Source organism: Schistocerca americana, chromosome 4 (genome assembly GCF_021461395.2).
Source record: "Schistocerca americana isolate TAMUIC-IGC-003095 chromosome 4, iqSchAmer2.1, whole genome shotgun sequence".
NCBI classification, from domain to species: domain Eukaryota; kingdom Metazoa; phylum Arthropoda; class Insecta; order Orthoptera; family Acrididae; genus Schistocerca; species Schistocerca americana.
This window is the reverse complement of record NC_060122.1, coordinates 61275331-61300889: the sequence shown is the minus strand read 5'-3', so window position 1 is coordinate 61300889 and position 25559 is coordinate 61275331. Positions and strand designations below refer to the sequence as shown.

The following is a 25559-nucleotide window of genomic DNA, read 5'->3' as shown; positions in this document are numbered from 1 at the left end:
GGTAGCCATTGTCAAGGTTGATAAGATTATCTGTCATGCGAATTTCCACTGATTCTTTTATGAAGGAGTCCCAAAACGCTGTTGCTGTCGCCAAAATTGCTGTCTTATCATACTCCATTGAGTGTCCAGCGGAAATGCAATGCTCCATCTTATCAACCTTGACAATGGCTACCAGCTAGATAATGCGTGGAACCCCGTCATCTCTAAGATCTGCTCCAGACGAAGACGTCAGAGTACTCCGATGGCCGCGGCAATTGACAACACCGAAGACAGCTGAGTTCTGCAGTTCCACCAGCGAGGGCGCTGCTGGCGGGCGGTGTGGTTCCTCTGTCCATATGATTTTGACGCATGCGCGGAATAGTCGCTGCACGCTATACAGGGTGTCCTAGTACGGCCAAACTTTCAGGAAACATTCCTCACACACAAAGAAAGAAAATATGTTATGTGGACATGTGTTCGGAAACGCTTACTTTCCATGTTAGAGCTCATTTTATTACTTCTCTTCAAATCACATTAATCATGGAATGTAAACACACAGCAACAGAACGTACCAGCGTGACTTCAAACACTTAGTTACAGCAAATGTTCAAAATGTCCTCCGTTAGCGAGGATACATGCATCCACCCTCCGCCGCATGGAATCCCTGATGCACTGATGCAGCCCTGGCGAGTGGCGTATTGTATCACAGCCGTCCACAATACGAGCACGAAGAGTCTCTACATTTGGTACCGGGGTTGCGTGGACAAGAGCTTTCAAATGCCCCCATAAATGAAAGTCAAGAGGGTTGAGGTCAGGAGAGCGTGGAGGCCATGGAATTGGTGTTCCTCTACCAATCCATCGGTCACCGAATCTGTTGTTGAGAAGCGTACGAACACTTCGACTGAAATGTGCAGGAGCTCCATCGTACATGAACCACATGTTGTGTCGTACTTGTAAAGGCACATGTTCTAGCAGCACAGGTACAGTATCCCGTATGAAATGATGATAACGTGCTCCATTGAGCGTAGGTGGAAGAACACGGGGCACAATCAAGACGTCACGAACAATGCCTGCCCAAACGTTCACAGAAAATCTGTGTTTCCGGACACATGTCTACATAACATCTTTTCTTTATTTGTGTGTGAGGAATGTTTCCTGAAAGTTTGGCCGTACCTTTTCGTAACACCCTGTATATTACGGAACGGAGGGCGTCTTCGTCAGTTCTCGATGGCTGGCAGTTGTCCAGTCGAAATATCATGGATGGAAGCTAACGACGACTGGCTGCAAGCCAGAAATCTTTTGAATAGGTGTCTTATAATCCCCGTATTGATACCGTTGTTCAGTTGCACTATGGTCAAGTAGATTAGTCAGATCAATGTCAATTGATGTAGGTACAGTTCTGTTTTGCAGGATTTGTTCCTGCGTTTGAGACAGCATTCGGATCTGTGTAAAGCGTGCCTGTCGGCTGTCGTGTGCAGGGCCAGTACACGACCAAGAGCGACGTGTGGTCGTTCGGCGTGACGCTGTGGGAGGTGCTGACCCTGGCGCGCCGGCGGCCGCTGGAGCCGCTGTCGGACGCGCAGGTGCTGGAGGCGCTGGCGCGGCTGCAGCAGCGCGACGAGGCCGACGAGGCCGGAGGCTGCGGCGACGACGACGCGGACGTGGACGCGCCGCTGCCGCTGGGCGCGCCCGCCTGCTGCACCAAGGACGTGCTGCGCCTGCTGCACGAGTGCCGGCGCCGGCACGCCGCGCGCAGACCGGCCTTCCGCGAGATCCACCTCTTCCTGCAGCGCAAGACGCTGGGCTACGCGCCCGGAATCTTCTCCTGATGCCTCGACGACGTGCGCCTGTGAACCTCGTCCTGTTCCGGCGACGGCCTAGGTATCTGAGTCCGTAACAACTGCGGACAGCAAGTCCTGCGAGTTGCGTGGGATGGTCAGAACGTTTTGATTATCATCTCCAAAAAATAGGTCACGCGATTAATCTTTTGTTGACTTGAAGTCCTGGTACATACCGCAATCCGCACGCCACATTAGCGCAACATGCAGGAGCAGAAATGAAAAGTACATGGCGCAGTCGCAATGGGAAAATGGACCGGTATTTTAGTTCTGGGTAACAGATAGTTTTCAGTATTTGTTTGAACCCAGTTATAACAGGTATTTTTCAATTTTCTGACAACCGAGAAAATAAACGAAATATGAATTAGCCATATCATATTTGCAAAATTTTTCGTTTCCAAATAAACCTATTTTATAAAAGGAATAATTATTATTCGTAAAATTTGCTTTGGTTTCAAATGTTGCGTTGTTATAGCATGTAGGTAGGGCGATCTGTGCTATTTTAATAACAGTGCCAACAGAAACGTGGAACAAACGTATGTCATAACAACTGGTATAGCACTGCTCAGACGATGATGTCCTCCTTGTTTGTGTCGTGGCTCAAGGTATGCCTGTACGTGCGGTGTGCAGCACTTGTGCCCACCTCGTCTATAAGGCAGTTTTTCGCCGACGTCGCCGAACACCCGCTGTACTGCAGATCGGCACCGACCCTAGATGGAAGTATTTTTGCGAAGTGACGTAGCAATGAACTGCAGTGCTCTATTTGCTTTAAAAGATTAAAGATTCGTCTGCCATTTCTATGAAATAATAAAACGGGAAGGTAATTATGGTAACAGTAATAAATGAAAGATTTAACAACAATTCATGCATAGTATACAATAAACAGAGAAAGTAGTTGATCTGTTGCCTGTAGCTACATAACATGCCTTTATCTCCTTGTAGGTGTTGAAAACGGACAAATTAACACGGAAATGGACTCCTTCAACCTCAATTTTCACTCTTTATCACTAGCGATTCGTAATGCCCAGACACTGCAATGATCCCCGTTACAACATGTTGATTTTTGAGCAGAGTTTCAAAAAATTATGATCATAGGAGAATAGTGGTGTTTTTTTTTTTTTTTTTTTTTTTTTTTGCTGAAGTATTCCGCCACTTACCACTTTTCGAAAAGAGTAGCGAACTGTGGACGGAGTGTTCTTTAAATGACTATTTATTAATTTTTTTCATTCTATGTACCTTGAGTCTGAGAGAGTCAAAATTTTCAACCTATGTTAGATTTCTACGTTTATTACAAGGAAATAATAGAAGTAAAGGATAATCGGTTATTTCAGAAACCGGTTGGTTTGAGCTGTTTTAAGAGTCACATTAAACAGGTGTGAAAAAAAAAGAATGTAACGGAGAACTCCGAGAACTGGTTATTTCAGCGCTAACTGCCGTCCCAGTCGCCCAGGCCGTCGGTAAACTGGACTACCGTGTGATAATTCGTTACGCTAACCAGCGCAAATGTTGCAGTAGTGTCATTGGCCAATCCAGATCGCTGAAAATGTCATCTGGGTGGGCTTCGCACAGCTTCAGATTTCCGCTGCTGCTTATCATCCATCATACACTGTTTTGTCAGTGGTCTACGTTATTCTATTTTGGCCCCCTCGGAACGTGCTACTACGATATTGTGGCGTGAGGATTTCAGTGTGTACCTGCACTGCAGACATGTGCAACCAAACATAAAATTAGAAAAGTAATTAACTTTTTAGAGGTGATAATTAAGACTTTATTACTACCTATGTGCTTATTTCAGACGGTAGTCATCACGTGAAATCAAGTGATCTTGTTGGAAGTATCTGCTGATAATTATATCCGGAGGTGTTCACGTAGCTGCACCTTTAGCTCCGTAAGCAGAATGGTCTCTGGAAGTTGTGTGCTATGATCGTTGCCTGAATCGTCTCTCCAGACTACAGTGGTTTGTTTCCGACTGTACAATAAACATGGGCACTCCTATTAATGTACAATATTTCCAATAATGAAAAGAAAAATGCATAATAGTCATACCAAAATGTCAATAGGTTTTCATCCACGTGAGTCGTTCCAGCTTACCATTTACATTCCCCCAATACCCCAATATTAGCTCGCCACCTCCTGAGAATTGCGAGGATATGATTTGTAGCTCCTTCATAATTTGTAAAATATTATAATTCTAATTGTTTAGTTTAATAATCTATGTAATTAACACTCACACTATTGTATTGAAAGCAATGAAATAGCAATATCAAAATTTCCTTGAAATATAGCATATAACCGGTGTAATGAGACAAGTTCTATTTTGTAGATCCTCTGTGGCATTTTCTAGTAGACGGTAGTCTAAATTGGCACTTTTCTCATGGGCACGTAATTCTTCCTTTTTTCCCCATAAGCTCAGCTAAGTTACAACGTGTTTTTTGCAGTATCAGCATAATTAAGACCCGTTACCGAAGTTTCTTTTTGTGTACACATTGTCTGTGTTACAATTTTAGAATTCCAGTTAAACTTGTGTTCTTCCGGAAGGTGAGACCTAAAAAACCATTAGAATTCTTTGTGACTAAAAACGGTTACTTCGTGACTACCAGCAGAATTACAGGACATGAAATCATGCCCAGAATTGTCACTCGCCTACCTTCCTTCATATGCGTGTGTTAGGTAGAACTGTAGGCAAGTGGGGCTCACACACGTTGACGGCAGAATATAGTAACAATAGTCCAGGTTTAATTTCCCACCTGTGGCAGTGTGGATACTTTCTGTCTTTGTAGTGCATCAGCTGACAAAATGTTATGAACAACACGTAACGATCTTCAGGACTAACTGCTTTAGATTACGCATACTTGTGAAATTAAAATGATATTTTATCTGTGATAGAATAGTGGTAGATACCAGGTAAAGAGTTTCTGAGAAAACTTGAACCTAACACTGTCTTAAGTAAATCATACCTCAAGAATCAATGCCTACAATCGATGTTTGATGTGACTGAAACTTTCTGTAGGACCAATTAAAGATTTTACTAATGCGAGCTACCCCTGTTGCACTTCTTCTAGTTCACGAATGTAGAAAATGTTTGTACTACGTTGACAGCAGAAAGCTGATATTTTTTCTGGTAACAACATTTTAATGCTTTTGTACGTATTTTACTAACTGTGAGGTTTTGGAAAAAGTATGAGTCCGACTTGGAGTTTGTATAAACTTCATTTTGTCTCTAAAGAAGCGACATAAGGGGAAAATTTTTTCAAGCATGATTAGCTAGTCAGTATAGCAGCTGAAGTGCTCAGCAGAAACAAAAAATAGTAACTGAAAATGTAAAACTGGAATAAATTACTTAAATGAAACAACTGCCATATTTCTTGATAGTTGCTAGCAAGCAGTACTTAGTATGGTAAAGAGTTGTACCGATAAAACGTATACAGAATGGGGCAAAAAGCAGCACAGAAGAATCGAAATGTTGATCACTATACATATTAGTGACTTGAGCATTCTGTACAAATACTGCAACGAAGTGCTATTTTCACAGTTAGAAAACAAAACTTGAAAGATGTTGTTGTATGTAGTTTCTCTACGCCTACTCTGTTTGTAGCTATTCTTGTATTAAGAAGAAAGTAACAAGTCGTGAAAAAGTTATCTACTACTGGAGAAAACAACGAATCTAAATTTTATAGCAAATAATGTAAAGTTGTATAGAGATGTATAGTCTAACATAGTTTTCGAAATAATGTCTAACCTACAGTACCCCGTAAGTGGTTTAAAAGAGAAATGTCTTGAAGCTCGCTAGCGAAATTCCACAAAAAGTTTTTAAACTTACGTAAATTACCGGTACCTAAAATCAAGCGGCTCTAGAAAACTGGAGAAATTTTGGGTTGTATGTTTTGTGTCATTCAGAAGTAATAATTAACTGAGTCAGCGTGGTCTCCTTCTCAGCACATTTGCTGAATGTTGTCAAGAACACATGTTAGCACACAGAGTGTCAAAAATTTTGAAGCATAGAATCAAATTAAAACGTCAGAAAATTGTTATTCAGTTACTTCACCTTGCACAATTCAGCAAGAAAAACGGTATGGCGTGGCACAATCACCAATACATCACGTATATAATAATGTAAAGAAAATTATAGTGTAAAAATCTAAAAAATCACAGTATGGACATTAGCATTTGCTTGCAGTAAAATTCAGAAGATACATCTCAAAAATGAGTCTTTTTTTGCACATTACTTCCTTCTGTAAACATTGTGAACTGCTGAAGAATATACAAATTAAACAGATGAAATGGATGTTTTGTATTTTAATAAAACTTATTCCACTTTTCCAACTTCCTATTTCCTTCTGCTTGGCACAACAAGGAAATGGTGTCATTGGCCTCTGTAACAATATGTAACACAATATATACATTTTCGTACTGCCAGATAATTTCCAGTCGAAATGTCATGATTCGTAACCAGAGGGGTTTAAATTAATTTTTGTATTCTGTGTTTCCCACAAAGATAATGTGAAAGATTTGTGAAAGTGAACATCTACCCTTGAGCAGCAATGATCATAAATAGGAATAATTCACACTTATAATTGTCGTTATGTAGACAAGTACTGATATTTCCAGACCTTTTTAAGAACCAACAGTTTCTATTTTGGTGTTCTAATCAATATACCTATCTATTTTAAATCTACTGTTCTTTCTTAATACTGTTTACCAGTTTTGTTTTATTCTCCAAGTTTTTCAGTGTTTGTGTGGGGCTTCTCTAGAGGGCTACAGTTCCCAAAGTTTCAGAAATGTTTCGCAATTTCTGATTATTGTTGTAATACCAGTACGTTTCTTTTGCTGAAGCAAGATTTTGTAGCGGTCTCGGTGTAACGTCTTTCGAAAAATGTATGACACAATGCTGTCTTGTTATATTTATTACTGTTTAGTTTCAGTCCTTGAGCACCCTCCAGATAACTGTACAAAGACAAAAAGGAAGAAAAGACAATGTACCATTAAAATAGAATAACATATCAAATAAAACTAACCTGTCAATCTCAAATACTTAAGGAAGAATATGATCACATCATTACATGTCATACATGTCTTCACATACAAACAACAACTAAAACACAGTAAAAATGTGTAAAACATAATCATTAATAAGGCAAGTGGCTGTCCAGTATACAGGTAACGATGTAGGATGTAAAGAGACCAAAGGTCATACAGACAAAACAGTGCAGGTTTGGGCAGTAAAAAATCACCAAAATGCTATGTTGTAGATTAATATAAAAGTAAAATAGTCAAATGCCTACGTTTAACAGTGGGTGAAACCGCTATAGTTTTTTTCCTGGTGTGTCCAACAGTATTAATATACATTTACAAAGTGCATATAATACTTACATATATATGGTATAAAATCATCACACAACACATATTTTACAAAATTAATGCATACAAACCCTGTTATAATCATAAGAGTTAAGCCACAAACGGGGACCAAGTAACCTAATACCTATACTCCATTCAATTCTACTAAGGCATTCATTTGAATAATCTAGTGCCACATCATACATGAAAATGCATTACTATCCAAATGAGCAAGACATGTCTAGGTTCTACATATCTAGGTCTATGCAAAATCCTATTAAAATGCTATCCAAGAAATCTGGATGACATAAGGAGCTTCATAATGTAATCTAACATCAGTCAGGTACCTAATCTTCTTTTTCAAGATGAAGGTGGAGGTGAGGTGTGAAAGGTCACACTGTGTAATACTGGGTGTGAACATGATTACTCTATATCCACAATGGCAAGCTAAGATCATAACCATTTACAAATAGAAACATGTAGTGTACACCAAAATAAATAGGGAGGAAAATGTATAAAGTCCATATGGACTTCAGCTATATAGAGAATAACCAAAGAAGCATATTTACGTACTGCTGTCTTGGACATGAAGTTTGTGAGGTACACACCAACACACAATAAAAATGAAAAGAGCTGAAGCCCACAATAGTAGTAATGATAAATTCTTATGTACCTACACAAAAGTTTCAGACAACTTTTGAAAACATCTTTAAAATTAGTAGTACAAACCTATCCTCAAAATTCTGTGTTGTGTAATTAACTGAAAATTATTAACAAATACAGACAGAGGAGGAAGTATAATGACAAATAAATGCAGGTAATGGTTTGTTCATGTGATGAAGTACAAAATGTCCCAAATCAGGCTCCAAGAAAATATGGAAATAAAACTCATAGGTCATAAGGATCTCAAATAATTTATGTTACATAAGTCTCATGTTATTGACCCATATAAAGGAATGTAGTAGAATAGCTGATGTTTACTATTTATTATGTATCCTTCCTTATAAAGCAATCTTAAATCATGAGTCATGATCTTTTACTGATACAATGTCTCAGTATCCAGGTACATATGCTAAAACACTTTAAATTAGAGGTAAACATATCAACATAACATAAAGAACTTCACCGTTTTCTCATACATCAATCAGGTTTCCAACCCACATAATAAAACAGGAGTTGGAGGGAGTAAAGAGGGGGGGGGGGGATAAAAGAGAAACTATTATTGCAGTCAGTGCTGGGAATGGAAACGATTATTTCATATGCACAATAGACTAAAAATCGAAATTTCAAAATACAAACACGTTATGAACACAAAGTACACCAAAACAGAACAAAATATATTGTGCAATGTGGAAATGTACTTCAGCTGAATAGAACGTGATGTAATAAGAACATTTTTAACCTGTAACGTTATATCATGATTGTTTAAGTCATGAAAAACTAAGGTTGTAGAGTACACAATACTAGACGATGAGAAGGCTAAAAGACGCAAAAGCGGAAATATCATATTCCTGTAAAAACACGTGAATTGATGATATTCATTGGAAAATTCCCTAACTGAGTAAAAAAAACTCTATAAGTACAAAGGGGTAATTGAGGGTAGGGGTGGGGGATAAATGACGTAAAAGAAGTGTAACAAAAGAGACAAGTCTATACTCGAACAGCAATCTTCTATACTTTTGAAAACATCAGTCAAATTATTAAAGTAGATAACTTACCATACTGTTTACTCAGAAAGGCTTAAGATACTGGATTGGGTTTTGTAACTGGCTAATGTGCCTTTAATAACATTGATTTCTCTAACACAAACATTTTATAAAATAACGATAATCGTTCTATTACACTCTAGCGGGGACCCAAGAGTAAACTAAAGGAAACAGAAAATTTTGCAAAGACAAGGCTGCAAACTTTTACTGTAACAACTCCACTAGACTGATGCGTAACTTTAATATTTCTTGTGACATTTCTGGCTTAGTTGTATACGTCAATGAAATTCTCCGACAGCCGTGTAACTCAAATGCTATTTTATTTTGACGACAACCAGTTTCGGCATTTCACTATGCCATCTTCGAGCCCCATATGCAACTCTCAAAATAAACGATAAAGACTCAGTAGCAAGTCTTCGAATGAAGTACTTGTGAAACGGTTTGAATTTACTAGATCCAGCTATATATGGGACTGTACGTCATTATCGTTTATTTTGGAACATGCATATGGGGCCTGAAGGTGGCATTGTGGAATGCTGAAACTGGTAGTTGTCAATATGAAGTAAAATAACATCTTAGTTGCGCGGCTGTAGGAGAATTTCATTGATATTGACAATTTATTAACCTGCTGAGGTTCCCTGTCCATGATGTATCAACAGAGATTTCTAATTTGGTTTTTGTGACACGCTATGCTCTAGTTTGTCTAACTACTACATGTTGAATCAACTTGTTTTGTTAAATACCAAGAAGTTTAACTTGTTTATAGTAACGTACATTTAATTATAACGTTCCTTATAACTGCCGAATATTAGGTGAAGTGGTCCAATATTTTTCTGATTTATTCTGCTATTGGAGTTTGCTGGTGTCGATTGGGCGCCTCGCCAGGTGGCAGATAGGGGATAGCTCATCGGATATGATGGGTATCGAGGAAATTAAACACTCGGGGTTGGCCAAACTCAGCACTGCGGTCTTGTAGTAGGTAGAGGAAACTACGAAGGCTTAGGGAGGAACATCCCTACAGAAAAAGACCAAGTCCTGCAGGTTGGGGGATGTATGCAGGGCAAATAACCCAGCTACGAAAAGCTGTAATATTACGAATATCTCACATATTCCTCGGACGAAACATCATCACCATCACCATCATCATTTGATTATGCCTTTCAGCGTTCAGTCTGGAGCATAGTCCCCCTTATAAAACTCCTCCACGTCCCCCTATTCAGTGCTAACATCGGTACCTCTTCTGATGTTAAGCCTCTTACTTCAAAATCATTCTTAACCGAATCCAGGTACCTTCTCCTTGGTCTACCCCGACTCCGCCTGGCCTCTACTGCTGAACCCATGAGTCTCTTGGGTAACTTTGCTTCTCCCATGCGCGTAACATGACCCCACCATCTAAGCCTGTTCACCCCGACTGCTACATCTATAGAGTTTATTTCCAGTTTTCCTTTGATTTCCTCATTGCGGACACCTTCCTGCCATTGTTCCCATCTACTAGTACCTGCAATCATCCTAGCTACTTTCATTATCGTAACCTCAACCTTATTGATAAGGTAACCTGAATCCACCTAGCTTTCGTTCCCATACAACAAAGTTGGTCGAAAGATTGAACGGTGCGTAGATAACTTAGTCTTGGTACTGACTTCCTTCTTGCAGAAGTTCCTTTCCAGTTTTCCTTTGATTTCCTCATTGCGGACACCTTCCTGCCATTGTTCCCATCTACTAGTACCTGCAATCATCCTAGCTACTTTCATTATCGTAACCTCAACCTTATTGATAAGGTAACCTGAATCCACCTAGCTTTCGTTCCCATACAACAAAGTTGCTCGAAAGATTGAACGGTGCGTAGATAACTTAGTCTTGGTACTGACTTCCTTCTTGCAGAAGAGAGTAAATCGTAGCTGAGCGCTCACTGCATTAGCTTTGCTACATCTCGCTTCCAGTTATTTCACTATGTTGCCATCCTGTGAGAATATGCATCCGAAGTACTAGAAGCAGCCCACCTGTTCTAACTTTGTTCCCCCTATTTGGCACTCAATCCGTTTATATCTCTTTCCCACTGACATTGCTTTCGTTTTGGAGATGCTAATCTTCATACCACAGTCCTTACATTCCTGATCTATCTCTGAAATGTTACTTTGCAAACTTTCAATCTAATTTGCCATCACAACTAAGTCATCTGCATATGCGATACTGCTTATTTTGTGTTCACATATCTTAATCTCACCCAGTCAGTCTATTGTTTTCAACATATGATCCAAAAATAATATGAACAACAGTGGAGTCATGTTGCAGCCTTGTCTGACCCCTGAAACTACTCTGAACCATGAACTCAATTTACCGTCAACTCTAACTGCTGCCTTACTATCTATGTAAAGACCTTTAATTGCTTCTAAAAGTTTGCCTCCTATTACATAGTCTCGTAGAACAGACAATAACTTTCTCCTATGAAATCGGTAATATGGCTTTTCTAGATCTATACAGCATAGATACAATTCCCTGTTCCACTCGTAACACTTCTCCATTATTTGCGTAAGCTAAAGATCTGGTCCTGACAACCTCTAAGAGGACTAAACCCACACTGATTTTCATCCAATTTGTCCTCAACTAATACTAGCACTTTCCTTTCAACAATACCAGAGAAGATCTTACCCACAACGCTGATTAAAGAGATACCTCTGTAATTGTTACAATCTTTGCTGTTTCCATGTTTAAAGATTGGTGTGATTACTTCTTTCGTCCAGTCTGATGGAACCTGTCCCGACTCCCACGTCATTTCAATTATCCTGTGTAGCCATTTAAAACCTGACATTCCACTGCATTTGATGAGTTCCGACTTAATTTCATCCACCCCAGCCGCTTTATTGGACTGCAATCTATTGACCATTTTCTCCAGTTCCCCAAATGTGATCCTATTTCCATCATCATTCCTATCCCATTGTACATCGCAATCTGATAATCGAATTTTCACCTACATTGAGCAACTCTTCAAAATATTCCCTCCATCTGCTCAAGGCATCAACAGTATTCACCAGCAGTTTTCCTGACCTGTCCAAAATACTTGTCATTTCCTTCTTACCTCCCTTTCGAAGACAGCTGATTACACTCCAGAATGGTTATCCAGCATTTGACCCAAAGTCTCCAACCTGTTTTCAAAGTCTTCCCAAGATTTCTTCTTGGATGCTGCAATTATCTGTTTGGCTTTGTTTCTATTTCCAACAAAACTTTCTCTGTCTACCTGTGTTCTAGTATGTAGCCATTTTTGATATGCCTTCTTTTTCCTTTTACAGGCTGCCTTGACCGTTTCATTCCTCGAAGCTGTCATCCTACCTTTACACACTACTGTTCCAAGACATTCTTTAGCCACTTCTAGTACTGTGTCCCTGTACCTTGTACATTCCCTTTCCAGTGACTGTAATTGATTACATTCAACTAACTGGTACCTTTCTGAGATCACTGTTATGTACTTCTGCCTGATTTACTTGTCCTGAAGCTTCTCCACTCTTATCCTCATACATATGGACCTGACCTCCTGCACTTTCGGCCTCACAATACCAATTTCACTGCACATTAAATAGTGATCAATCTCATCAAGAAATCCCCTAAATACACGTCTGTCCCTCACAGCCTCCCTGAATACCTGATCTGTTATTATATAGTCAATGACAGATGGGGTTCCCCTGCCTTCCCAAGTGTACCAATGAATGTTCCTATGTTTAAAAAAGGAGTTTGTGATTACTAAGCCAATACTGGCACAGAAATCCAAGAGTGGTTTCCTGTTCCTGTTGCCCTCCATATCCTCTCCAAATTTACCCATAACCTTTTCATACCCTTCTGTTCGATTTCCAGTCCTGGCATTAAAATCACCCATGAGCAGAACACTGTTCGTGTCATTTACTCTAACAACTACATCACTGAGTGCGTCATAAAAACTATCCATCTTATCTGTTCCTTCACATGCGAATATACTGACACAATCCTAATTTTCTTGCTAGACACTGTCAAATCTATCCACATCAGTCGTTCGTTTACATACCTTATTGCAACTACGCTGGGCTCCATTTCTTTCCTGATGTAAAGCCCTACACCCCGTTGTGCTATTCCTCCTTTGACTCCTGACAGGTAGACATGGACCCCAAAATATGACGACCTTGCAATGGAAATCAAACATGAGAGCTGGAACGTGGATTGTACAGAGTATGTTTAAAATAGGATCCTTCCAAAGACATGGAAAACAACCCGATATTAACAGTGTAGCAATAGCAGCAATACAGAAAACACTACCATTAGGTCGCAATGTACTAGATAGGGATAAGTACACAATATTTTAGTTGTAAAGATAATGGTTATCACGAATTTGGAACGGCCTTATGTGTACTAAATGATATTCTACCTAAAGTAATAAAGTTTAAAGGCATTGATGAAAGACAATGCTATATTAGAATCAGGTCTAAATTGTTTAACTTGTCATCATGCACCAACTAATGTCAAAGATGATGCAATAAAGGATAACTTTTATCAGAACTTATCAGACCTGTGGAACAAACTACCAAAACATGATATCAAGATAGTAATAGGCGATTTTAATGCCAAAATAGGAAAAGAGGACATTTTAAGACCAACTATTTGAAAAAAGTTTGCATGAGGAAAGTAATGACAATGCCATTCGGCTGATAAATTTCGCTGCATGAACAAATATGATCCTTAGCAGTACTACCTTCCCTCATAAAGGAATACTTAAAGAAACATGGTACTCAAGAAAACAGCAAATCAGAATGATCATGTTCTCATAGATAGCAAACATAGAAAAACAATTAGTGATATACGATCCTTCTGAGGAGATGAAGTGGGGTCAGATCATAATCTAGTAATAAGCACAATGAAAATCAAGCTGAAGGCAGCACCAAAAGTGAAGCCTAGATCAGAAAACATGAAGAGATTTTATTTGCAAAATATGATAGGGGCAGAAGGAATAATGAAGTACAAAGTTTCAGTTTCAAACCGGTTTGAGGCCTTAAGTAATATAGAAGAAAGCTTTGAAATGACCAGTGATGAATACTGGAACAATGTAAAAGAAGTCATCCTCACAGCCGCAAATAATAACCTGCTGAGAGCTAAGAAAGGCAGGAAGAAATGGTTTGTTGAAGAGTGTGAAGAAGCTGAAGACAAGGTTATGAAACTACAGAAAAAACAAATAAGAATCATGAAATAGAACATGCCTATCGGCACGTTCAAACGCAGGGACACAAAATTAAGTGCAAGAAAAAGACACAATTCCTAAAACAACAGACTGAATCTATTCATGAATGTCATCAAAATAACAACATCCAGAAAAATGTATGATACGAGTACAATCAACAAAAGTACAAAAGGTTTTAGTCACAAAACCAAGCTGATGAAGGTTTGGCGACAACCAAGGAGTATTTAGACAATCTACTGAATTGTTCTGATCCAGAAGCACCAATTACTAGTTCCAGCAACAGTCACAACTATGGTACATATGAGGAGGTGGTAGCAACTGGATGTGACAGCATCCCAGCTGAGATACTAAAATATGGAGGAGAAGCATTGCTCAGACGTTTATTTCATCTTATACAGAAAATAAGAAAAACAGAGATCATTATAGCAGAGTGTAGAGAATCACTAATAATCCCTATACAGAAACTATAGAGGAATATCGTTAGTCAATACAAGTTACAAGATCTTATCTTGTTTATTGCTATGCCAATTAAAACCATATGCAGACTATATTATTGGGGATTATCAAAATGGCTCCCGCAAAAACAAATCCACCACTGACAACATATTTGCAATCAGATCAATAAATGAAAAAGATTGGGAATGTAAACAAAAAATACAGCGGCATCAAGACTTTGCCTGAAAGTAAATGACAAGGAAACGAAATACATGATAGTTCAAAGATGTAGAGATCAATGTGATAACCAATCACATCTAATAATTGGTGAACACAAATGCGAGCGTGTTGAACAGTTCAAATTTCTGGGATCGGTGATAGACGAACCAAATCAGAGACAGGTAGAAATAAAAGCGAAACTGCAAAATGTTAACCGAGCCTATTATGCAATACAAAATCTCTTAGGGTCCAAGCTGCTGACTAGGAAATCTAAGATAAAGTTATATAGTACAATCATCAGACCAGTTCTAATCTATGGGCAGAAACATGGAGCCTAACAAAAACAGAACACCACCATTTACAAGTGTTTGAGAATAAAGTTTATAGAAAAATCTTTGGTCCATATTATGATAACGAATCACAATGCTGGAAGAGAAGACACAACATAGAAATACACGAGTTATCACAACAACCAACTATAGTAAACATAATAAATGCTTGATGACTGCAATGGGCTGGACATCTAATGAGAATGGAAGAAGACTAAATTGTGTTAAGAATACTCAGGGAGAAGCCATATGGCAAAAGACCAAGGTGGAGAGATTGGGAATAAAGAACTGGCAAGAAGGAACTCAAGACAGGAGCATCTGGAGCAATAACGTGAGATTGGCACGGGAGCTTCGAGCCCCTTCGAAGTCGGTTACTACTACTACTATTCTACTATACAAAGACGTGAGCAGCCAATGCAATGCTCCCCCTTCATTTTTAAATCATGAGAGCTGCATTATCACTTCTTTCTCGGCTTGAATATGGTCAGCAAATGGTTATATGGAACTGGGGACCTAGAAACGATACAGAGGCTTCGTCCCCTCCTTAGCCCACAGTGGTACACAACCCCACAGCAGGCTACAGCAGTCCACTCGCCCCACCGCCGCCCCACACCGAACCCAGAGTTACTGTACGGTTCCCAGCCCCCAGCGGACCACTCTGAGAACGTCTCACACCAGACGAGTCTAACCCCAATGTTTGCGTGGTAGGGTAAAATATGGTATACGTGTACGTGGAGAATGTGTTTGTGCAGCAATCAACGACAAAGTGTAACTGAGGCGGAATTAGGAGAACCAACCCGCATTCGCCGAGGCAGATGGACAACCGCCTTAAAAACCATCCACACACTGGCCGGCAAACCCGTCCTTGACTCTAATCTGCCGGGAGGATTCGTGCCGGGGACCAGCACACCTTCCCTCCCGGAAAGCAGTGCGTTAGACCACAAGGCTAACCGGGCGGGCAACGCACATATACTTACCCTAACGACTTACAGTTGCATATACTCGTCAATTTATGGGTATCTTTCAGCTCTAAAGACTCATCTGTTGGTTTTGAGGAAAGCAAAAAGCTCATAAGATACAGGTTTCTTGTAGTTTTTCCGAAACAATTAATTTGCTTTCTATTGTAAGAGAACAGTGTCAACTGATGTGTGAAATTTTATCGTGTTAATAGTTCGTAAGAAAAGGTATTCAATCATTGTTATTATGTGTCATGCAAATTTAGGAATCAAAATGAACTAATTGGAATAGTACTGCACAAATGCTAAATAGATCACCTGGTAAAACGTCATCAACCGGTGAATGTACAATTTTACGCGTTTCGAGACAACCTATCATCAGACATCAGATTTGTCGAGTTGCACAGATAAAATGAGGTTAAATGTTGCTTCTCGCGGTTCTGTATGTGAAATATAATTTCAGTTCGTCTGTATAACTCGATATGCCTGATTATTGATTCCGCCAAAATGTGTTATTTTGTTATATACGAGGGTTGCATCCTTCTTGTGGGACTTCTTGTCGGATCTCCAGCTAATTAACTAGCGTCATGTGACATGCCAGGTGCAAGCAACGCTTCTATATCTCACACGAATGACACGCTGTTTCCAGTATGTTTCTAAATTAGCTTGTAGTAATGGCTCGCTTTGACGCCAATGCTGTAAATTACTTTTAAAGTATCAATATGGATACTGCTGCATTTGAAGACGGACAAAAACTAAAAAACTGCCCCCACTGAGTCAAAGGATAGTAGTATCGGACGGGACGTTCTGTAAAGGCTAAGATTTAGGGGCGCTTCCCTCAACGACAGCCGTAAATTCCGCTTGGTTGAACTCGCTTTAGCGTCGATGAATTCGTTTGCAAGGAGACAACAGTGTCGTCTCAAGTTGATGGTTTCCACATACCACAATTGCGTGCATGGGGAAGGAGCAATTGTTTTGACTCACTCGTGGTTGAAATAAACAAAACGCTAAAATTAAGAAAAAAATAGAAACTACAAGGTAGTTATTAAGTATTTTATACTGTGAGCTGAACTAAAAATTCTAGTTTATAAAATAGAAAGTAAATGTAATTAGTAAAAAAATTCACGGAAATTTAGTTGAAAGCTTCAGATTCCACCTAAAACCAAATTTTGAAATTAATTGAAATTTTGAGACAATTTTCTATGGTGTCACATAAAATTAAATATGTAAGAAAATTTAGGAGAATATTGTCATGGGAAACTATAATTATACAAAGGTAACAAGTACACTTATAAAAACCAGCAGGAAGGTTTCTCTTGATTTTAGAAAACGTGTATATGGCTAAGTCCTCCAAATTCATCTCCGTTATTCTCGCTCTGTGAGAATACAAGAGATACAGTCTTCAAAGACGGTACTAAGTAATTGTGTCATGCACCTGAGTCTGCAGTCGTCGGAGTGTGCTAAAGGATTTGTCAGCAGTGCACGATATAGGGAGAACAATCGTAAAATTCACGGCATCCTTCTCATCTTTCATGTCATTTTAGTTTACTCAGCTTGAGTAGTAAAGACGGTGTTTATTAATTACTTGAGGGATGGTGATCATAAAATTATTGACATTATAAAAATATGCCGAAGTAAAGTTACAAGATGTGGTTCTGCTGTATTGTTTGGATAGTAGTCTATGCCCCGGATGACAAGCTCAGTAATCACCACTATGCAAACAATACAATAATTACGATGATGGTGGATAGTACATTTAATTGGCGTAGTAACAACAGTCATTCAATGAGACTATATAGGCGCACTTGTGCAAGTGAACGTAACAATTTCACATTCTATGAACTCGTTCAATAATCTGAGGATTCTGACCACGTTTACAATAATCAGTAATCGACAATACAGGTTCTTGGCTAAGAAGATATCCTTCTCTCAAGTAATTTTACGTCATACCCGCTGTTTCTCCGTGAAGAATACCAGTTTCTGCTTTCCGTTTCCACGAAACTCAAACAGTTCCTCTACAGTTCAGTAACTTGGCCTGAACGAATATTCCTGCGACAGGCGTCCCGTTGTTTTTGTGTAAACCTTCATTCTTGATACATTTTTATTTCTAAGCTACGGAAAAATATCCGCTTCTCTGGTGTTTATACTTGGCGTTTTCTCTGTAAAAATTGAATTATAAGTGGCAATGACCAACTTCAAAGCAAGATATGATAAGAATTGTGAACGACGTCATCAAACTGACAGCGTTCATTTGCGAATGGTAGTCACTGCTGCTTTTCTTACACGTAAATACAAGTTTACTCTGTGAAACAAAACCAGAAGAAAAGTCAGTATACGGAATAATTATCCGAGAACCTATTTCTATGAAAACTTTAAAACTTCCAGTACCATCACTCATTTTCCGGCACATCTTCCTGGAATGATTGGAACAGGCCCATGTTTTATCAGGGTAATACAATGTTGAACTACCACCTTCTCTTGTATCATGAATCTTTGTATGGGATGTAGTATGTGACGCATCTGTGTCATTTCTTTGAACTAAAAACTATCTTCTTAACATATCAGGAACCTACATTGACTAAGTGCTTATCATTGAAGCTAATTTTCGCCTGCACAACAGTAACACGTTTTTGTGATGTCAGGCATTCATCGTTACCATCCATTTGTGTTACCGTTTCCGTGCGATTTCGATGCTTTCCTAGCGACACAAAACCAACTTTTTCTGCGGTTCATGCAGCTCTGACACTTTCGTTTACAATTCTCTTTACAGTTCTCCTCTCGATACCACATAGTTCTGAAGTCCGTTCTTGTGTCTTCAAATGTCAACAGTAGCAGACTTGCTTTCAAATTCACGTTTGAAAAATTTATAAATGCGGTAAATAATCTCCCTTCCCTGCTTGTGAAGTACTTCATATTTATTGCCGTCACCTAGCTTCTTTTTTGTAAATTGCACTTAAAACATTTACAGATACACATTTACATCTGTACTGGTACAAGAAAAAAAAGCAAAAAAATCAAACTGATATTTTCGCCTTCTAGAAGTTTCTAGAATGTTTCAGAACACTCTAGAGTATTCTAGAATATTCAGAACATACTAGAGTATTCGAGAGCATTCCATAACATTCCGGAATGTTCCACAAACGATCCAGGATGTTCTGGAATGTTCAGGAATAGTCTGGAATATTCGTAAACATTCCAGAATGTTCGGGAACATCTTCATACATCCCAGATTTTTGTAGAGCACTCGAGAACACTCCCGAATGTTGTGGAATGTTCTGGAACATTGCAGACCATTCAAAGCCTTTTTGGTACGTTCTGGAATTGGCCAGTGGTGGGGCAATCCATTCGCATGGCTTTATAAGCAAGCTGAGCTGCATACCATCTGAAATCTGGAAACAGATTCCGGCTGCTGTTTAAAAGTGATAGGAGCTAATAGTTTACTAAAAATGGCGGCAGCTGTTAGATACTGCTTAAGTTTTGAACGAGGTCTTCTTCCTCGTGGGAGGAGTACAGATACAGTGGAAACTGCCGTTCCGGTAATTGGGACTGCGCCTGTAACTATAGGAAACTATTGTCTGAGAAAGAACAACGCCTCCATTTTCTGAAGTCGGAAGACTACCGGACAGTGGCGTCAGCCAGGTCTTAAAATACCTTATCATCGCCACGTCCGCATCCATTCAGTTCTGGCTTAGAAACAAGATTCGCAAGCGCGTCGTGCTACAGCCATATACCGCCATGAAGGAGTACTGTTCACTGCTTTGGACAGACGACAGCTACACGGATCAAATACGATGCCGTTTCGTTCGCTCGTCGAGCTTAAATTTCATACACTCCGATTGAAACCAATGGCCCCAGCAATGTCGAATGATGCACTGAAATCTCCCCCGTGGCCATGATGATCTGCTTTTCGTAGTTCGGTGTTCTCTCTCCGATTTGGAGACGTCAGTGATGGTTGGCCTTGGATACGTATTACGTTTTGTTCAATCCAGATGTCAGAACACATCTCCAGTTTTATAACTCCTCAATACCTGTCTTATTAGTGTTGTGATGTCCTCTTACCAGCGAAATCCCACCCGTGTGTGAGAGAAGCTAACTGTATCGAAACTAATCGTGCTGCAGAAACACCTTTAAAATCCAATGCTGAAACAAGTGTACGCAAAGGAATTATTAAGCTACGAAAGATCACGGCCCTAGCAGATAATGTTAAGGAGGGAAATACAAATTTTGCCATTGAAAAATAAGAAATATGAGACATTATCTACGCGAATGAAAGACATGATTTATGTGAAGCTGAGCCGAGCGCAGCTCGCGGTCATTTCGTTTGTTGCTCGACATTTTTATGTTCTGCCACCTCGCTCTTATTCAATTTTTGGGCATCACTAAGTTTATGGTTTGCTTGCCCGTGAGAGGCAGCAACAGCGCTTATCGATAACTGCACTGTCGTACTATCCCTGGAGCGACCGTTAGTATTTCCGGGTCGTCGTCTGTCGGAAGTCAGTCGGGGACGAAGCGCCAGTGAGGCGCGGACAGCCAGTACTTGCCGACCGCCGGCCACACACATGAACTGTCCGAAGGAAGGAGACTGGAGCGGGAACCACCGCTGGTTGGTCGTTCGGTTGGTCGTCTCATCTGGCGACGTGTATTTGGTTACCGACAGCTTATGGAAACTCTGTGCCATTTTTCCATGTTGTTCCATGGTGATTGGTTTTAGGATTGTGGGAGTTTTTGGCGCAAGTGCTCACGTGAAACTGTGTCTATCTTCTGTGATTCCCACTGCGCAGATCAATTCTTTCTGCGCACTGGAGTAGGCAGTCGGTCGGTTGGGACAGAGCAGCGAGGAAGTCTCCGCAGCGTAAGGTCAGGCCGGGGCCGCTGGCGGCATGTACGCGAGGTCAGAGTTGTCAGGCACTAGCTGCAAGAACTGCATGGTTCGTCGCCCACCGAAACTGGATACTGGAGTTGAGTAATCAGTTAATCTGTTATGAAACCTCAACTGCTGCGACATCTCTTGTTCATTTTTGTCCTTGAGTGGTTATTGTGCCTTGACTGTGTTCAGATGCCTATTGTCAAGACGTAGTGGCACTGGGATCTTCGTCCTCGCTGAAATTTTCGGTTGTCGTGCCGCTGGTCGGGTGGAAGGGAATTGCTTAGGTTGTTGGTTGGTTCATTAGCCGTTCCTAGGTCGTCATGCCACCCTACTAATTGGTGTGACACTTGGCTGCCTGTCTCACCTAAACTATTGTTAGAGTTTCCTCCGCAGGCCGACCCTTGGAACACTTCTGAGTACCACTATTCTGTTCTTTGTGATTGAGATTTTCTTCTGTCACAAGTTCTGTGCGAGGCCTTTAGCCATGCATTAATTTTGTCTGTTCTATTTTCAGTATATGGCCTTCAGCCGAACCTTATATGAAGTATTTTAAGATAAGGGCTTCAGCTGTGTTTTATTTAAAACTCTTGTTTGCTCTGTATTTACGCCTTCAGCCACGTTTGTTTTAAAATTTGTGACTTTCAGCCATATTGTTTAAATTCCTGTCCGTAACGTTTCTCTTCAATTATCTTCATTTCTTAAAATGGCCTTCAGCCATACTGTGTAAATGCTTTTGTTTGTCTTTAATTATTTTGAATAATTTAGTTTAATGATCTGAAAAATTATTTCGGCCTTTACCTGAGAAGATATTTTAATTTTACTTAACAAAGGCCTTCAGCCGTTTGTCTAAATTCTGGTGCCTTAAAATGAATTATTTAAGAATATTTTAATTTCACTTAAGTAAAGCCTTCAGCCAGTCCTCTAAATCCCGTGTTTTAAAAGGAGCTATTTAAACTTTATTATTAAGAAGTTACTTGGGCCCTCAGCCGTGAACTTATCCTTGTTGTTTTAAAGGGAAAACTGTGCATTGGTTTTCGAGGATTATAGTTGTGTTTTCCTGTTTAAGTAACAGTAACTGATGTTTGCCCCTTTCCACAACCTGATCCTCTCTGTCCTGGCAAATCAGATTTCAGAAGTCTTTAGTTTATTACAAAAAGGCTTGACAGTGAACAAACATCTAATTAAGTAACGAAATCAGAAAAATTACAAACAGAATATTAACTGTGAGAAGTAAAGGAGTGAACTATCGGCTGGCAGAGTTACTTGCTGGGGCTAGAATTAGTTCATAATCATATACATGAGTTTTTCATATTTAACTCGACCTGCCCACACATAGATTACAGAGATTATCTGTCTGACCATAGAAACCAAGAACGCCATGCAACTAAGAATGCACTGACGAATGCGGGGAAGTGAATCTGAACACGATTCTGAAATTGTAATTCGCTGTAGTCCTAACACGCCGAAGGTGCAAGCTGTGCTCGCCGTTACCATCAGTGTGATGTGAGACTCCGTGTCCGGTAGCCACCAAGTACGTAGCTAGAACCACTCTCCCGAGGACTGGAACAGTGACCACACTCTGCTGATGGAGTCTGCCGATCTAGTTGAGAGCGAAGCCTGAGGAGCACCGATGCGTTCTGCGCCAAGTGCAGAGCCGAAGTTCTTAATTTCTAGACAGTAAAGAACTGAGTGCTCACTCCTTCCCGCTGAGAATCTCGGCAACCAATTCTCTTAAAGTTCTCCAATGACGTAATTGCTTGCTTGCAACAAAAGCTCCGGAGAGGATGTGCGAAACGCTCTTTTTTCTGAAAACTTCACACAACGTGTTATGTGCTCCTGACGGCACATCAGTTTCACCAACCGGTGCCCTCTCAACCAACAGCTAGCCTCGCATCAGAGCACATAGACGAGATAACAAACTGTGCTCGAGGCTTTACTTCATCTCGACGGTATTTTCTGAACAAATGTCAGACTTGTTTTGTCACGTTTTATGGACAGTTGACATTTGTTCTGGACGCCGGCTTCGTGCCAGGCAGAATTCCTTCACACGGAACGAATGCTTTCAGCTTGGCTGAAAAGTGAATACATGCAGTATACTGCACGATAGGCTGGTAACCAAAATGATGCCAACCGCGACGACTTTCCCCAAGAGAGAGATACGATCGTCTCTACTCATCGATCCTTCACCAGCAGTTCTGCAGATCACGCCCCCTCGGTTCTCAGGGCGCCACTCTTGCTAGTCTCCTGTCCGATATCCTCAACGCATTTAAATACTAAAGCTGATCCAGTAAATCATTCGATATATCCAGAACCATGTTAAGTTAAACAATGTTAAAACGAATAGAAGGAATCAGCACATATAACTACTGTAATCGCATTAATCAATATCAAAAGTAATTTTATCAGAACCTTTCTAACACAACCTGTGCGGGGCCGATTATTTATCACATATGAATGGAAAGAGACGAGCCGAACGGCTTGCTGTTTTTTCACTCCTTTCCCCGTTTCCAAACAAGTCATGGATCCCTACAAGACAAGTCACGGATTCCTACAAGTAGGAATGTTGCCGACGCCTTACACGGATGGATACTGAGTAGCGAATCAATTTAAAATCCAGGCAGCCAGTTAATATTTACGACACCCGCGAACAGTAGCTAGCACTTTTAATTGTTACCGCTTGGCATGCAAGAGCTGTGGAAGACAGCTGTATCAGGTACTGCAATCTCTTCATTATCCCACATGCTGAAGTTTCAGTGCGAAACTCCAACGAGGCTTGCTAGAAGTATACCACTGCCTCATCACGATCAGCTGACTTTTAGGCCACGTGACGCCTCTCTCGCTGTGTGTTGCGACCACTGTCGTCGAAATTACGAACACGTTGTTTACGATTCGAGCGCAACTAATATTTGTGACAAGCAATCATACAATCGTTGTTGCTCCCTGTTTCATTGGCAGCAATTTGAGCTATGATCTTAAGTTTCAGCATAATCACACCATCGTGAATCGTGACATATTTGGAAAATGTTGACATATACCTATAACCATTGCCAGAATTTGAACTACGCTTTTAGGTTCCTGCTTAAGCAACCCTTTGGAAATCATGAAATGTCCTAAAAAACGTCCAAACGTTTGTGACAAGAAAGTACAGAAATGTCGTTACTGGTAGTTGCACTCGCGGAAATATCGCCTTTCGGGTTGTAATCATACTGATTCACAAAATTGAAGAAACTTATTCCTGAGAGAGGACGCTCTTATTTGTAAACAATATCGAACACTGGAGAACATACGTGAATAGGTAAGCGATCCCACTTTCTTCAACTCTAACCACAAGATCACAGCAACTACGCGCATTGTAATTGTTCATATCGTAAAGACTTTTACCGCCTATGTGTTTTTAACTGACGTTTAATTCTTTGGAAACGTATCTAGAGTGACGTGTTTGTGATAAATTTTCTATGCTCTAGTAAGGACATGTGTATAGGAACCCAAAACGTTGCTATATTCAATAACTTTTATTCAGATGTTATTTTCTGTTGCTATAAGTTTCTTTCGCCTCCACGGCTATTATCAAGCTATCTGCAAACAAATCGAGTAGTTCTTGAACGTATCTGTGACTATTTTTAACTAATAAAAAGTTGTATATATTTGTCGTAATATTTGCTTCCAAGACATGCCATTAATTTGTCGCTGTCTAACGCCTCGTATCGTTACGTATCGCAGGTGTAGCGCAGACGAAATTGTTATATTGTAGATCTGTAATGTCTCAGTTGCGCAATTTGTTGCTAAGCAGTATTCGCTAATTCCTATTTAATATTATTCGTTAGTTTGATAGCTTCAATTAGCAGCCAAGTCAACGAGGTTATACTCTTACGTAGTATAGAGGTGAAACAAGAAGGGAGTTGTCATTACGTCACAAGCTAGAAGCCGACGGAAGCCATCTTGTATAGCCCAAAACATTAGTTTCACCGCATTTATACCTCCATGGTGCACCACATTGATATTTCCCCGTTGTTTCACTGTGATGTGCCCGTTCCCAGTTTCGAGAGCTGAGGATGTCTACCGGCTCTTGTCGTCGTATCCAAAATCTGGTGATTTGATATTTTCTTGTATGGGGACATAGCTGTTTCACAAAAAAAAGCCAGTTCTCGCCGTTTAGCGGTATACAAATCGATCAGATCGTAATCTAAAGTTCAAAGACATCGCATTTCATACGTAAGAGGAGCCGTTCAAGCAATGTTTTCTTTTGTACACACTAATTACGGTTGTGACTTTTACGTTTTTTTCTTTCCTGTGTTTTTAATTGCCTTCAAAACTGAAAACGCCCCGGCATCCGAGCCACAGTGTATCAACGGAAATTATGAAATTTGAAACTAATCTGGAAAAGTTTCTCTTTGTCAACTCCTCCTGTTCCTCAGAAAACTATCTATTATTGGAATGTATAAATCGTGATGGGTAGGATTTGCTAACATCTACTTGTCTAGTTAAAAACGAAAAAAACTAATAAATGATCAGTATTGAGGAATATTTTAAAACATGATGTTAAAATAAAATAACTCGTTCGACATCATTAAGATTTATCGTGCAAATAATACGTGGCACATGAAACTAACTAGGAATTGGTGTAAGACAAAGCATGGTAGACACTTCGAAAACCTCAAAGCGAAATGCAAAAGTAAAACGAAGCAAATGATCGAAG

At 39.9% G+C, this 25559-nt stretch overlaps 1 protein-coding gene across 1 annotated transcript in view; it reads left to right on the top strand.

The window, feature by feature from the left end:
• The window catches only part of LOC124613048 (discoidin domain-containing receptor 2-like), a 116565-nt gene extending 113649 nt beyond the window's left edge, over positions 1-2916 (top strand). Inside the window, exon 16 of the mRNA XM_047141623.1 lies at positions 1458-2916. Within this exon, the coding sequence (XP_046997579.1) occupies positions 1458-1808 (351 nt within the window). The 3' untranslated portion in view covers positions 1809-2916. The remainder of the gene's footprint in view (positions 1-1457) is intronic.
• Positions 2917-25559: the final 22643 nt, after the last annotated feature.